At 47.1% G+C, this 12,874-nt stretch overlaps 1 protein-coding gene across 2 annotated transcripts; it reads left to right on the top strand.

Annotated features, from left to right (window-relative positions):
• Positions 1 to 65: 65 nt before the first annotated feature.
• On the top strand, positions 66 to 11,777 carry NUP54 (nucleoporin 54). 2 transcript variants are annotated; one of them, XM_033061105.1, is made up of 13 exons: positions 66 to 215; positions 1,748 to 1,909; positions 3,864 to 3,947; positions 4,039 to 4,182; positions 4,761 to 4,990; positions 7,039 to 7,226; positions 7,681 to 7,877; positions 8,498 to 8,552; positions 9,090 to 9,183; positions 9,620 to 9,727; positions 10,099 to 10,218; positions 10,539 to 10,649; positions 10,972 to 11,777. In XM_033061105.1, exons 1-13 carry the CDS (start codon positions 164 to 166, stop codon positions 11,098 to 11,100), a joined length of 1,674 nt encoding a protein of 557 aa, XP_032916996.1. In that variant the 5' UTR covers positions 66 to 163; the 3' UTR covers positions 11,101 to 11,777. The 2 variants fall into 2 exon arrangements, with proteins under 2 accessions (XP_032916996.1, XP_032916997.1); XM_033061106.1 differs by lacking the exon at positions 1,748 to 1,909 and having other exon boundaries at positions 67 to 215.
• The last annotated feature ends 1,097 nt before the right edge of the window (positions 11,778 to 12,874 follow it).

Here is a 12,874-nt window from a genome sequence, read left to right as displayed (position 1 = left end):
CGTCACTCCGCGCCGCCCGCGTCACCGCGCGCCACCCGGAAGCGCTTTTGGCGGCGGCGGAACAGCGGCGCGTGCGGCCGGTTTTGTGTGTGGCTGGACCCGCCGCGGGGGCTCGTGCGCGCCTCCCGCGGGGGCCTCCGCTCGCCGTCCCACGATCGGCCCCATGGCCTTCAACTTCGGCGCCACGGCTGGAGCCGGCGCCGCCAACCCGACCGGTGAGTGCCGGAGGGAGAGCGGGGCGCGGAGGAGCGGGGCGGGGGGAGCCCGGCAGCGGGCAGCGCGTGCCCCTCTGCCCATGGAGACGGCGGCTGCCTCAGGGAGCCGCGCGTGCCCCCCCGGCCATAGGGAATTGAGGTCCCCTCAGGGAGCAGCGCGTGCCCCCCCGCCAATGAGAATTGAGGTCCCCTCAGGGAGCAGCGCGTGCCCCCCCGCCAATGAGAGCAGGGCCGGCAGCGCGTGCCCCCCCACCAATGGGAATCGAGGTTCCCTCAGGGAGCAGCGCGTGCCCCCCCGCCAATGGGAGCAGGGCTGGCAGGCAGCGCGTGCCCCCCGGCCAATGGGAGCCGAAGCCGCCTCAGGGACCCGCGCGTGCCCCCCGACCAATGAGAATTGAGGTCCCCTCAGGGACCCGCGCGTGCCCCCCGGCCATTTGCAATCGCGGCCCCCTCAGAGGCGCCGTCCCGCGCCCCCCCGGCCCCCTCAGGGGCTCGGGAGTTGCTCCTGAGGCGCTGGTGATGAGGTGGTGCGGGTCCCTCGGATCAGCATTTCACTTGCAATAAAGTCGTCGTTTGGACGAGAGGTCCTTGGAAGTTCGCTTTTGAGGAAGGTAAAAGACAGGGGTTAACTTGTAAAGGAAGGCTGTTTCCTCGCTTGTTTTGTCACTGTTAGTCATGCTGAAGTGTGAGACAGAACTTTCCTTACCCTCTCATAACAAAATAATTGATTGCTGGCTCTGAACAAGTCCTTTGGACTTTTGCTGTAGTTAACCTGAATTTTGCTGTCTCTTCCACTCTGGGACTTTTGCACACATTCTTTCTGACCCTATTTAAAAGTAAAAAAATCACCCTGTGCTACCTGTACACAATGTTTATGACACGGACCAGTATCCTGAGGGATCACCCCTCAGGACCTCCTGTTGTCTGTCCAGCCTGAACCTGTCTCAGCTGCATCCCAGGGGTGCTGCATGCATTGGTAAATCCAGCAAGGCTGAGTTGGGCGGATTTTGGCAATAGAATTTGGATAAATCTGCCCTGGAGTAGCTGAGGCTTGTGTGGTACCTCAGCTGCTGGAGCTGAGTTTCGTGGTTATTGTGCTGTCACGTATCTGAGTGTATTATTTATATGAAGATGACTTACTCTTGCCTTCCTGATAGTTTATGAATTAAATCTGCTATTATCTGTTGCATTTAACACAGATGCAGCTTAACACGAGCAGTCTTAGGCTGTTAAAAATTGCTTTTAATGTGAGTATTGAATCACAGAGATGGTTTCATTATGGCTTTGAAATAAGGTGGGGAGATGCAGCTGCCTTAGTCACATGATAATTGGAAAAATAATGTCTTTACAGCAGTGTGTGGAGCTTTTAACTGTCCTCCTTGCCTCCAATAAATAATGTTTAATGCCAGTTAATACCTTTTACTCTTGTTTGTAAATATGCTTGTCTTGACCCCGGGGGTGGAAAAATGCTTCAGCTTTTCTTTGCTGGGAACTAATGTTGCCTTGCTCTTTTTCTGCTTCCCGCTCGTCAGGATTTGGTGGGCTTGAAACTGCAAACTCCACCGCCAGCGGGTTTAATTTTGGGGGTTTCGGATTAGCCGCTAATCCCGCGGTGAATTTTAATATTGGGAATTTCGGTGTTTCCACTACCGCAACTCCGCCGTTCAATTTCGGTAACAGTCTGGCAAGCGCAGGTAGATAACGCGGAAATACGTGTTCTGTGGTCAATGTTACCAGCAGGGGTCCAAGAATTGCATCCCTCACCGGGAATCTGTGCCCACCACTAATCCTCATATCCAGTGAACGCTGGCTGTAGAAGCTCTGGAAATGGAATGGGTGGAGAGCCATAGGCTTGGAGGGGTTTTGCCTGTTAAATTCTAAAGGAATAGCTTTTGAGGAAAAACAAAGTCTCTGAAGTGGGGACGAATCCAGGTGATCCCGAGCAATCCCAGAGCTGGTCCCTGTGCCACGTTTCCTGACATGAGATTCTTGGACTACTGCAGTCATGTTTCCATCTTCCCCCGTGTCTCCTCATTGGCCTTGCCTTGGCAGTCATGAATGCACCACCCTCAGCAGTTTCTGTGGAGAAACAGATTGTATACGGCCGGCACCAAGTCAGAGCCCAGCTGTGGCCTGTTCCCCAAAACCTGCATCCCAAACTGCCCTGCCCCAGCTCCAGGGAGCTCCTGCAGGGATGGCTGCACTGGGGGGTGGCAGAGGAGGCCCCATGGAGATCCATCAGATCTGAGCCATCAGCTGATGTCATTTCACCTGCAATGTTTCCCATTCCCTCTAAAAGCAGTGGGCTGGGTGGATTTCTGATGCTTTTGTCGGTGTGGGATCAGCCCAGGTGCCGTTGCTGCTGCTTGTATAGGAATTCCATCCATCCCATAGTGTCACTGGTCTCTGTGTCAGCGCCTCTCATCTGTTGTGTGCCCCCAGGGGTCTCACTGGGGCTGGTCTGCTGTCAACACTCTTGGGCTGCATTTCTTTGGCTTCGTTTGAGCTGCTCCCGAGCACACCGTGGATGGTCCATCTGGTATTTAATTTGTTCTCTCGGGTCCCTGTTCACTAAAACATGACTGAATCTGCAGTGAGTTCAAAGGGGAAAATAAAATAGTGTCATCTGTGGTGCTCCTGCCAGGGTGTCCTGCTCACTGGCAGGACTGAAACATGGGTGTTACAGGGAGCAGTTTCTTGTGCCCACTCACGTTAAGGTGTTTGCTGGATGGAAATGAAATGCAATTGCATATCAGCTTTGATTTATCAGCTTTTCATTTTGTTTGTGGGCAAGAGGACTGTGAGTGCAATAGATCTAAAGAACCTTTTTTTTTTTGCTACTGACATGAGAGTGAGGGGAGGCAGCATCTTTGTGACAAATCCTTTGTAGCAGACTGTCTTTTCTCATTTGAGTGTGTGTGAAAGCAGCACGAAACACAGAGACCTTGGTTTCCCAGGCAGGTCAGTGCTCCACAGGCTGCACCTTTGCTGGCACCACTGGAGCTCAGGTGCTCACTTAGGTCTTCTCCTGCTGGCCAGTGACTGCTTTTCCTGAAAAGCTGTGGAAAGCTGATTGCTTTTGCATCCTTTTCCTCTATTAGTGCTTGAACCTCCAAATGAGATGTGACGGGGAGGATCTTGGGGAAACGGGGCTTTTTAAAAAAAAGGACCCTGTAGAATTTTGTCTGTAAATTTTGTCTGTAAGCACAGCGACTGTGTGTACCTGGCCTCAGGCTTTGATTTGTTTCCCGAGGTTAGGACCATTTGTAAAGTTCACCAAACATCAGGGTGTTTATTAAACACTTAGCAGTGACATTGACCAGCAGTATTCCTGCAAGTGAATCTAAGCAATAGTGCTGTTGTTCTGTCACTAGGGAAAGCACATCCCTCTGGTGAAGGAACAAGATGTCAGTTGACAAGATGTCAGTCCTCTTGTTAGCTTTGTTGACACTCCATCCCAGTTGTGCTTTGTGGTCCATGTTTTCTCCATTTCCTGGGACGATGAACTGGATGCCATGCTCAGTGTGACCCACATGCTTGTGCCCGTGCCATCCGTCTGTCAGCACCGTTCCCATAACACCCGGGGCTGTCACACTGTGCTGGCTCAGGGGCTGTGTGCTGCTGCCTCACCACAGTCTGTGTTTGCAGGTGCCTTTGGAGGCTTTGGGACCACCACCACCACTGCAGCACCGGCCTTCAGCTTCTCTGCTCCCACCAACACCGGCACCGGCGGTAAGGGACTCCAGGGCTGACTGCCTTTAGGGCTCTGGATCACCTGGCTGCTCTGCTCTCTTTCTCAGTCATCGTCTGCTTCTTTCCCCAGGGCTCTTTGGTGCTACCCAGAACAAAGGCTTTGGATTTGGGACCAGTTTTGGCACAGGAACTGGAACTGGCTTGGGGAGTGGGTTGGGAACCGGGCTAGGCTTTGGAGGCTTTGGAAGCCAGCAGCAGCAGCAGCAACAGACCAGTGAGTATGGCTTTGGATTTATCCATCCCTTAGCAGCAAAGCACGAGACTGCCACCTTCAGATGCTGGGCTAGTGGGACAGAAGGGTATTGTAACTTAAAATTAAACTAGAGCTCAAGCAAGTCCCTGAGCTCCACCCCTGAGCTTCCAACAGTATTTACCCCTTTGGTTTAATGCTGGTAGAAATTGTAGTGACAGAATTGATGTTGCAGTCACAGCATTGCAAGAAGGGGGAGGAAAAAGGCATTGAGGTTGTTTTAAATGGGAGTTGGATAATAAGCACCTTCAGGCTCTGAGTCCACTGAATTTGTAACAGCCAGATGATGATATGGTTCAATACAGGTGTCTCATTAAAAAAAAATTAATTTCTTCTAATGTGGCATTCAGGAACTTCTGTTGTAGATGAAGAATGGCTGTAAAAAGACGCTTAAGAAGCATGATCTGATTTTAATTCATTTATTAATTTGGTGGTTTTATTTTTCTTCTCAGAACATGAGAAGCAGTGATAGGCAGATGGTAGGTGACAACATGGTCATGGTTGGTCAGGGAGGTCATTTTTGCTTCTCTTCATCCCCCCAGCATTAGGTGGTGGGTTGTTCAACCAGCCTGCCCAGACCCCTGCTCAGTCCAACCAGCTCATCAACACAGCCAGCGCCCTCTCGGCGCCGACCCTGCTGGGAGATGAGAGGGATGCCATTCTGGCCAAGTGGAACCAGCTCCAGGCCTTCTGGGGCACGGGCAAAGGGTACTTCAACAACAACATCGCTCCGGTGGAGTTCACGCAGGAAAACCCCTTCTGCAGGTTCAAGGTATGGCATCGTCCGGCTGCCCGCAGAGGGCGCTGGTGCCCTCAGTGCTGAGTCTGAGCCTCTCGTGGGTGTTGCATAGATCTTGTCACTGGCCAGAGTATTCTGAAACGGTATTTTTCCAGGTAATCTGCACAGTTCTGATGCATACTCATTAAAAGGTTCGAAGATGCTGGAAATCTGGGTGGTGTGGAGGGACTAGATAATGAGCCCAGATGTGGATGATGAAAGTAACATTTTCATGTGCTAGCATTCAGGTTAGTGTGTGTGTGCACTTGGAACAGACCTATGGAAATTAATTTTAATGTGTGTCTGTGTGTGTTACAATAAGGCAGAAACTATTTAAAGTAACCTTCTTGTCTGAAAGAAACTGTGAGCATTTGGAATAAGAACTTCAGGGTCTTTCTTCATTGCTTTGTCTAGATTGAAATAAATAACCCTCTCTGAACCTGGCCTTCAGCCTTCTTGTGCCTTTATCCTTGCCAGTGCTCATGCTGACTCCATTCCCTGTGTGGAATCATCAGCAGTTCCACATCTTGCTTCTCATGTCCACAAGGAATTCGTGGCTCTCCATCCTCCGCAAATCCTGCACCTGCTGACTGTGTTGCTAAGCCTCAGGCTTGTAGGGGGATTTGGGGCAGGGTGGTGATACCCTCCTTCCCTGAGCTGATCCTTTGGAGTGCTAACTTTGTGACCTGAATGTAGGTTAATACTTCATTAAGTCTAGTGTTGATTATGCACACTATGAGACTTCTGTAAAATTTTTGCAGCAACTGTGCCTGCCTCACAAATGTTTGGCTTTGTTGCATCACCTTTTTCAGTATTACCCTGAACATTTTGTTGGCAATGCACCTGAAAGCTTATTTTCTTGTAAGTTGTTGTCCGAAATTGCTTTCACAGTTTCTGAGCTTTGAAAAATTGCCCAGTGTAAGTTGTTTGATGCAGAATTGGTTATTTTAGAGTTTCATTTACTAAAAAGAAGAGTTTTCAGGTTAGACAATGCCAGATACTGGGTTTACTCTTGTCCCTGTGGCTGGAGTGTTTCTAATGCCATGAGTTCACAAGCCTTAAGTGAAATACTGACAAGTTCCATCTGTGCCACCAAAAACAGGGGGGAAGGCAGCACAGGGATAGGAACAAAGCATCATGAGCTAGTTGGGTTATTGCCTCTGGAAACACCTGGCATCAGGTAAGAAAAAAACATTACATGAAGGGTTCCATGGGAATCCACCTGTACACAATTCCAGCCCTGGGACACAGGAGAAGCATGCAGCTCCAGACCAAGGTACACGTTACAGGCCTTGTTTGAAGGACCACAGTGTAGTAAAATAAATCTGTTCTAATTTGAAAATACTTTATTGCATAAAGAGATCAGAGTTATGTAAAGCAGAAATATCAGAGGTGTCATGTGCTTAAAAACAAATTCTTCCTTAGCTATCACTGTTGTGCTCCATGACAGCAGGGCTGGTTCTGCAGGGCTCACCATGGCAGGGGTTACCCTCTGCTGACAAAACCAAGCTCCTGGGCACATCCTCAGCTTGTTTTTCTCTTCAGCTGAACTTGCACAAGGGGAAAGGTGCAGGTCAGCCACCCGCAGGCAGTGTCAGGGCCTCACAAAGCCCCTGCTGTCCCTGTCACCAGGGCTGTGTTGGGGTGACTGCTGATAGGCAAGAGAGGTGAAAGCTGCCACCCTGCTTTTGCTTGTAATAAAGTCTGATCCTCCAGTTCCATTTGCACTTTGGAAAAAGGGTCAGTTTGTAAAATGCTCCTGATTGCTGTCAGCTCTGCTGTGCTCTCAACTCCCCTGATGGGAAAAGGGTAGTTAGGAACTTTTTGTAAAAATCCAAACTGTTTCAAAAACTGCTCTACTGATGGCTGTGTGGGAGAATGATTTAAAAGGAGATTGATTTTATGTTTCTGCAGCTCTGAATTCATTGTGAGTTAAATTTTGGACCAGTTGCTCTGAAAATTGAGAGAGTTAGCTGCTTCCCTTCAAGCCACAAGGATATGGTTTTGCTAAGTAACATACCTTCATTTTTGTTCCTTGGCAGGCTGTGGGTTACAGTTTAATGCCCAACAACAAAGATGAAGATGGCCTCGTGGTCTTGGTGTTTAACAGAAAGGAAGCAGACATTCGAAGCCAGCAGCAGCAGCTGGTAGAGTCACTACACAAAGTTTTGGGAGGAAACCAGACCCTCACTGTCAACGTGGAAGGTGTTAAAACGATGCCAGATGACCAGTACGTGAACTTCCCACAGGGTTGCCCGTTTATATTGCATGTTAGGAAGGGTTGGTGCCTAAGTCTCCTGTCTCCCCTTCTCCTTGGTTTTAGATCTGTCCATCCTGAGTTTGATTTGTACCTCTTATTCCCTCACACAGTTTTTCTTACGCTGCTAAATCCAGTGCTGCTTTTCCAGATTTTAGGTCATTCTTAATGTAGTGCTAGTATCACCATAGAATAGGGTTGTTAAAACTGGGGAGAGCAGAGGATGTAATGGCATTTACAGCTTTTCTCTCTCCCTTGCTGCTTTAAACCCTGCAGCTACTGGCACTTCACATCTCACTTAGCTAAAAGAAGTTAAAGGTCAGCTGGGAGAATTGATAGCTTGGATTTTGGGTGGTTGTGTACTGTGTTAGCTCCTGCCTGCTGCTGCCCTTTTCCTGACAAATGTTCTGCATTTGGCCTCTCTCAGGACAGAAGTGATCATTTACGTTGTGGAGCGCTCGCCCAACGGCACCTCGAGGAGAGTTCCTGCAACCACCCTCTACGCCCACTTTGAGCAAGCCAACATCAAATCATCCCTGCAGCAGCTGGGGGTCAGCCTGGCCATGGCCAGGACAGAGCTGTCCCCAGCACAAGTCAAGCAGCTCCTGCAGAACCCTCCTGCAGGTGAGTGGGCTGGGCCTTTGGGCTCTGTGAAAAAAGCAGGTCTCAGAGTCATTGAGGACTGTTCATGGCATTTGATCAGATGACTTACCTTTGTGTCTGTAGCTTGCTTTTATATATGTCTATGCTTAGGATATGAAAGGTTATGAAATCTAGACTGGAAAAGACATTGGGCCTAGTCTTGCAGAAAAGTCAGAGCTGACTCCTACTGGGACTGTCTTGCCAACTGATTTGGTACTTTGATCACTTAATTACTGATTTTTTGAATATTTGTTTCACACAAAAAAGGACAGGTCACCTAAGTGTGGTGTATAGTGGGAGCAGTAGGAATTCCTCCCTTTAGAGCATGGATTATCCAATGGGAGCACCCATGGATTATCTCATTCCCCTGCTTTCAAACCTGCAGGAGTGCTTGACAGCCTTTGGGTCTGAATTTACTGCCCCTGCTCAGGACCAGGGCTTCTAAAGAACTATCCTATTTTAATTAACCTTAATTTGTGTAACAAGCACTCTAGTTAGGACAGTTCAGAGAGTTTGTGTATTTCACAGCATTTTTTCCATTTCCACAGCTACAACATTTCTCTATTCAGATATCCATACTAAAAATCCTTCTTTTTTTTCAGGTGTTGATCCTATTATATGGGAACAAGCCAAAGTTGATAATCCTGATCCTGATAAGTAAGTCCAATAGTCTGTCCAAGTATTGAAGTATTGCAGCAAGGCTTGGAAAGGGGAGAAAGAGATAATAATTGCATAGAACCCTTCAGGTAACTTGTGAGAAAGTTACTCGAGTACAGCTCGGCCAAGTGCTGATCCCCTTGGAAGCAGTGAGGATTACTGGCAGTGCCTGTCTTAATCCCTTTACCCATTTAGGTGCTTAGGAGCTGTCAGGATAAAGAGTCTTACTTGGGTTCCTTGGAGCTGTGGTGTCCTCCATTACATGGATCATTATTGTGACTTATTTTTTGCAATTGCTGAAGGTGATGCACCTCTGTACCCTCCAGTGGTTACAGATAAATTGGGCTGGTTTCTTTATGAAAAAGGAACAGGTTGTTGGGAATAGTGAGGACTCTAGAGCTTAGCAAAAGACGATATATTAATTTATAAAAAAACAACATAATCTGTAACTTTATATTAGATTCTGTTCATAATTATTAATCCTTACCCTGTGTCCAGTAAAAAAACATGTTGTAAGAAATATTTATATTCTCACAGGCTTATTCCTGTGCCAATGGTGGGTTTCAAGGAGCTGCTGAGAAGATTGAAGGTCCAGGATCAGATGACCAAACAGCACCAAACTCGATTAGATGTAAGGTTGCTCAGATTTACCATGATTTGCTGATGCCAAAGGATGTGCTATTAAATGTATCTGCATTGTGTGTTCAAAACTGAAATGTGAACCATGTTCTTAATATAGTCCTTAAATAGATCTCTTGCCCCAAAAACTGAGCAGTGTGGTTTGGCTTTCATTTGTCCCAGCTTCAAGCTTACTGTTTTGCTATTGGCTAATCCACACCAGCTCCATTAAGCTGTATGGCATGGACTTTTTAATTTGGGCAACCAATTTTCCAAAATCCCTGTTGAGTATGAAAATAAACACAAAGCAGAACAGTAGAGGCAGAGGAAAGCTTTCTAAAATCATCTAGGTGGTGTAGTGTCATAAAACTGCCAGTTTTAAATCAGGCCTAATGTGTTCTGTTATCAAAAACCTTCTGACTTGCAACTGACTCCCATCTCCTCTGCAGATAATATCAGAAGATATCAGTGAGCTGCAGAAAAACCAGACCACAACGATGGCAAAAATCGCACAGTACAAAAGGAAACTGATGGCGCTTTCACACAGAACTTTGCAGGTAACAGGGATGATCTAAATGAAACTCCTGGGACACAGTCTAGTGCCACAAGCATTCTCAGAGGGAAGAAGAACCTGCTCCATCTTGTGCAGGCCAGTGCTGAAAGTTATTCTGACTTCAGCTACCAGGTGTTCATTTAAGTACCAGGCAGAGCTGTCAGGGAAAGCTTTAGGTCTGCCATACTTGGGAACCTTTCTCTCTCACTTACCCAAAACCACAGGACTGCCCTAAAGTCTTAGAGCAGCAGACTAAATGAAACAACAAATCCTGTGAGAAAGAGGCTGAAGGAAGGGCAAAGAGATGTAGCTGGGCTGGTGGGGAGAGGGATGGGCCACGTGTTCTCTAATGAACATCAAAGACTTCTTTTGCAGGTGCTAATAAAGCAGGAGATCCAGAGGAAAAGCGGTTATGCCATTCAGGCAGATGAGGAGCAGCTTCGTGTGCAGCTGGATACAATTCAGTGTGAGCTGAACGCACCCACACAGTTCAAGGTGAGTGGTGACACTGGCTAACAGCTCTGGGGCTTCCTCACTCAAACCACATCAGTTTTCCAAACTGTGTATATTGGTTGTGGAAGGCTTTCAGTCTGGCAGTATGGGTAGGCTGTAGCATCATCTTCTTTGCTGAATAGCCAATAGGTGTTTCAGTAGGTTTGAGTTCTTGGAAATACTGGAGTTGCTTACCCCTGGCATGTCTTCCAGAACATGTAAAAACTGAATGAGCAGCAGTGCTTCCAGCCCTGGAGGTGCAAGGAATGGTAGATGCTGGAGCAAACAAGTTGTGTTTGATTTAAGCCTGTTTCTCTTCCCAGGGCAGACTGAATGAGCTCATGTCCCAGATCAGGATGCAGAACCACTTTGGAGCAGTGCGGGCTGAGGAGCGCTATTACATAGATGCTGACCTCTTAAGGGAAATCAAGCAAGTAAGTGTTACTGGGTACAGTCCTGGCCTACTCTTGGAACTTCATCATTTAAGCCAGACACATGCTGGCTGGGTCTACAGTGTCATGTTCTTGCCATGTTTGATGAAGTCACGCTTTTAATTGGTCTCAGTGCCAGGGCACCAAGCTAGTGTACAAAAGCACTCTGTGGAGATAGGCTGTTAGTACAGAAAATGTTCTTCCTTCCATAAAGAAATTATAGCAGGCTTATCAATGTGCCAGGGCCACCAGTCATGGCACTTTGGAGAACCTAATGAGTCTGTGGAGCTGAGCAGTACTCACACTGTTTCTGAACTACCTGCAGCACCTGAAGCAGCAGCAGGAAGGACTGAGTCACCTAATCAGCATCATCAAGGATGACTTGGAGGACATCAAGCTAATAGAGCACGGGCTGAACGAGAGCATTCCCATCCGAGGGGGAGTCTTCAGTTGACTGGTGGAGGTTTACACAGAACATGTAGTCGAGTTCATGGCTCACCTTCCAAGGCTAAAACTGTTGAGGTAAAATAAAACACTTATCTTGTAGGAGCAAAATGGTATTTTGTCTGTTACTTTTAGAATTAGCAAAGCCTCTTCTAAGCTTTTAAAATTGACCTTTGGAAGGTTTATATTTTATAAAGCTGTATATGCTTTAACAAAAGAAGGAAAACTGAATCTGTTCAGGTACCATTTTACTATGAAACTATATGTACTATTGTACATTTTTTCTTTTTTTACAACAGCATTGTCCTAAAAATGCAGGACTGAGGGGATTGTTTCACTAATGACTCGGTTTGTGGAAAGCTTAGCCTGCTTCCATGTTTCTGTCAGAGCAGTCAGTCAGCACCATTGTGTAAACAGCTAATTGAAACCATTACAGAGATGTTTGTTGCTGTGACTATGTTGTTCTCTGCAATACCAGTCAGTTACTGGGGCAAGCTGCACAAAGTTCCTGTTTCCAGTTTCTGTCCTTCCTTCGGACTGCAAGGATCTGCAGGTTATGTTTTGATTGCTTTACGTATGTGAATTACACAAAGCATTGCTGCCCCTCTCAGTAACAATGTCTGGACGTTGTCTTCTGCCTTTTTTAAATTGCCCAAGAGTAATAAATTCAGTCTGAATTTGTAATAAGTGGTGTGTGGTGTTGGCTCTCAGTGACATCAGCAAAGCAGCGAGGCTGCTCCCAACTCCAGGTAAGTGCACTTCACTCTGCTCTGGGCACTGCAGGCTGTCAAAGCAGTGCCACAGAGCTGCTGGGCTCCCTCAGTCCCCAAACCAACATGAAGGGTGTGGCCCTTAGATCCTACCTGGGGGCACACTCTGCAGAGCAGAGACCTACTTTTCCCTCTGTACAAAAGTCACTGAAAGCAACTGAAAGAAAAAAAGGGTTCTCTGCAATAGGAGTTTGTACAGCACAAACATGGGACAGGGTAAAGCATTTTGTGCATTAGCCAAAATTAATTCCATTCATTACATTTGAAGGATGGAAAAATAGAAATACAGCTGCAAGATGCTAGGACCTGTATTGTGCATTTGAGAGTGTTTGTGGAAGCAGGATTCCATTACAATTGAACAAGCATATGTGGAACTCTAGTTAAGGGAGAAGAGGATTAGTTTGCTTTTGGAAGCATAGTTCCAGTTCATAAGTTGTCTGTATTGGCAATGAGCTTTGTAAGAAATCCAGTGAGACTGGAATCCTCTTTTGGGGCTGGGGTAACAGTCTTAAGTGAAGTCTTCTGCCATGGGGCCCCTGCTGAACTGTGCTGCTTGCATTTCAGAAACACATTGTTTGTTTTGCAAGTTCTTCACACTCCACCCCACTTCACCAGCTGCAGTGGTATCATGCTTTGAAAATAACTTGAACATGCAGCATAGGCTACCTAGCAGGGGGTACTTGATCTATTGCCCTGGGCTTTGAAAATGAAATTATCACAATAGATGTCTTAAACAAGTGCCCCTGCTAGAGCCAGTGCTGCACATTTGAAGTATTTTTTTGAACATTTGGCTCTACTACATGTACTTAGCAGCCCCAAACTTCCAGAACAAGCTTAGCACAGCAGAGGAACAGCAGCAGGGAAGTAGGTATCATCACTGGAACAGCACTGCTGCTCACAGGGTTAACTAGAAAAATGAACAGCCAAGCAACAGCAATCTAGAAAACATGGTTTATTAAAAGGAAAGCTGTGATCAAACAGGTGCTACCTCTTTCAAACACTGCCTACAACTAA

The sequence above is a fragment of the Catharus ustulatus genome, chromosome 5, assembly GCF_009819885.2.
Source record: "Catharus ustulatus isolate bCatUst1 chromosome 5, bCatUst1.pri.v2, whole genome shotgun sequence".
NCBI classification, from domain to species: domain Eukaryota; kingdom Metazoa; phylum Chordata; class Aves; order Passeriformes; family Turdidae; genus Catharus; species Catharus ustulatus.
Note: the sequence above shows the minus strand (reverse complement) of the source record. Positions and strands in the feature narration are given on the sequence as shown.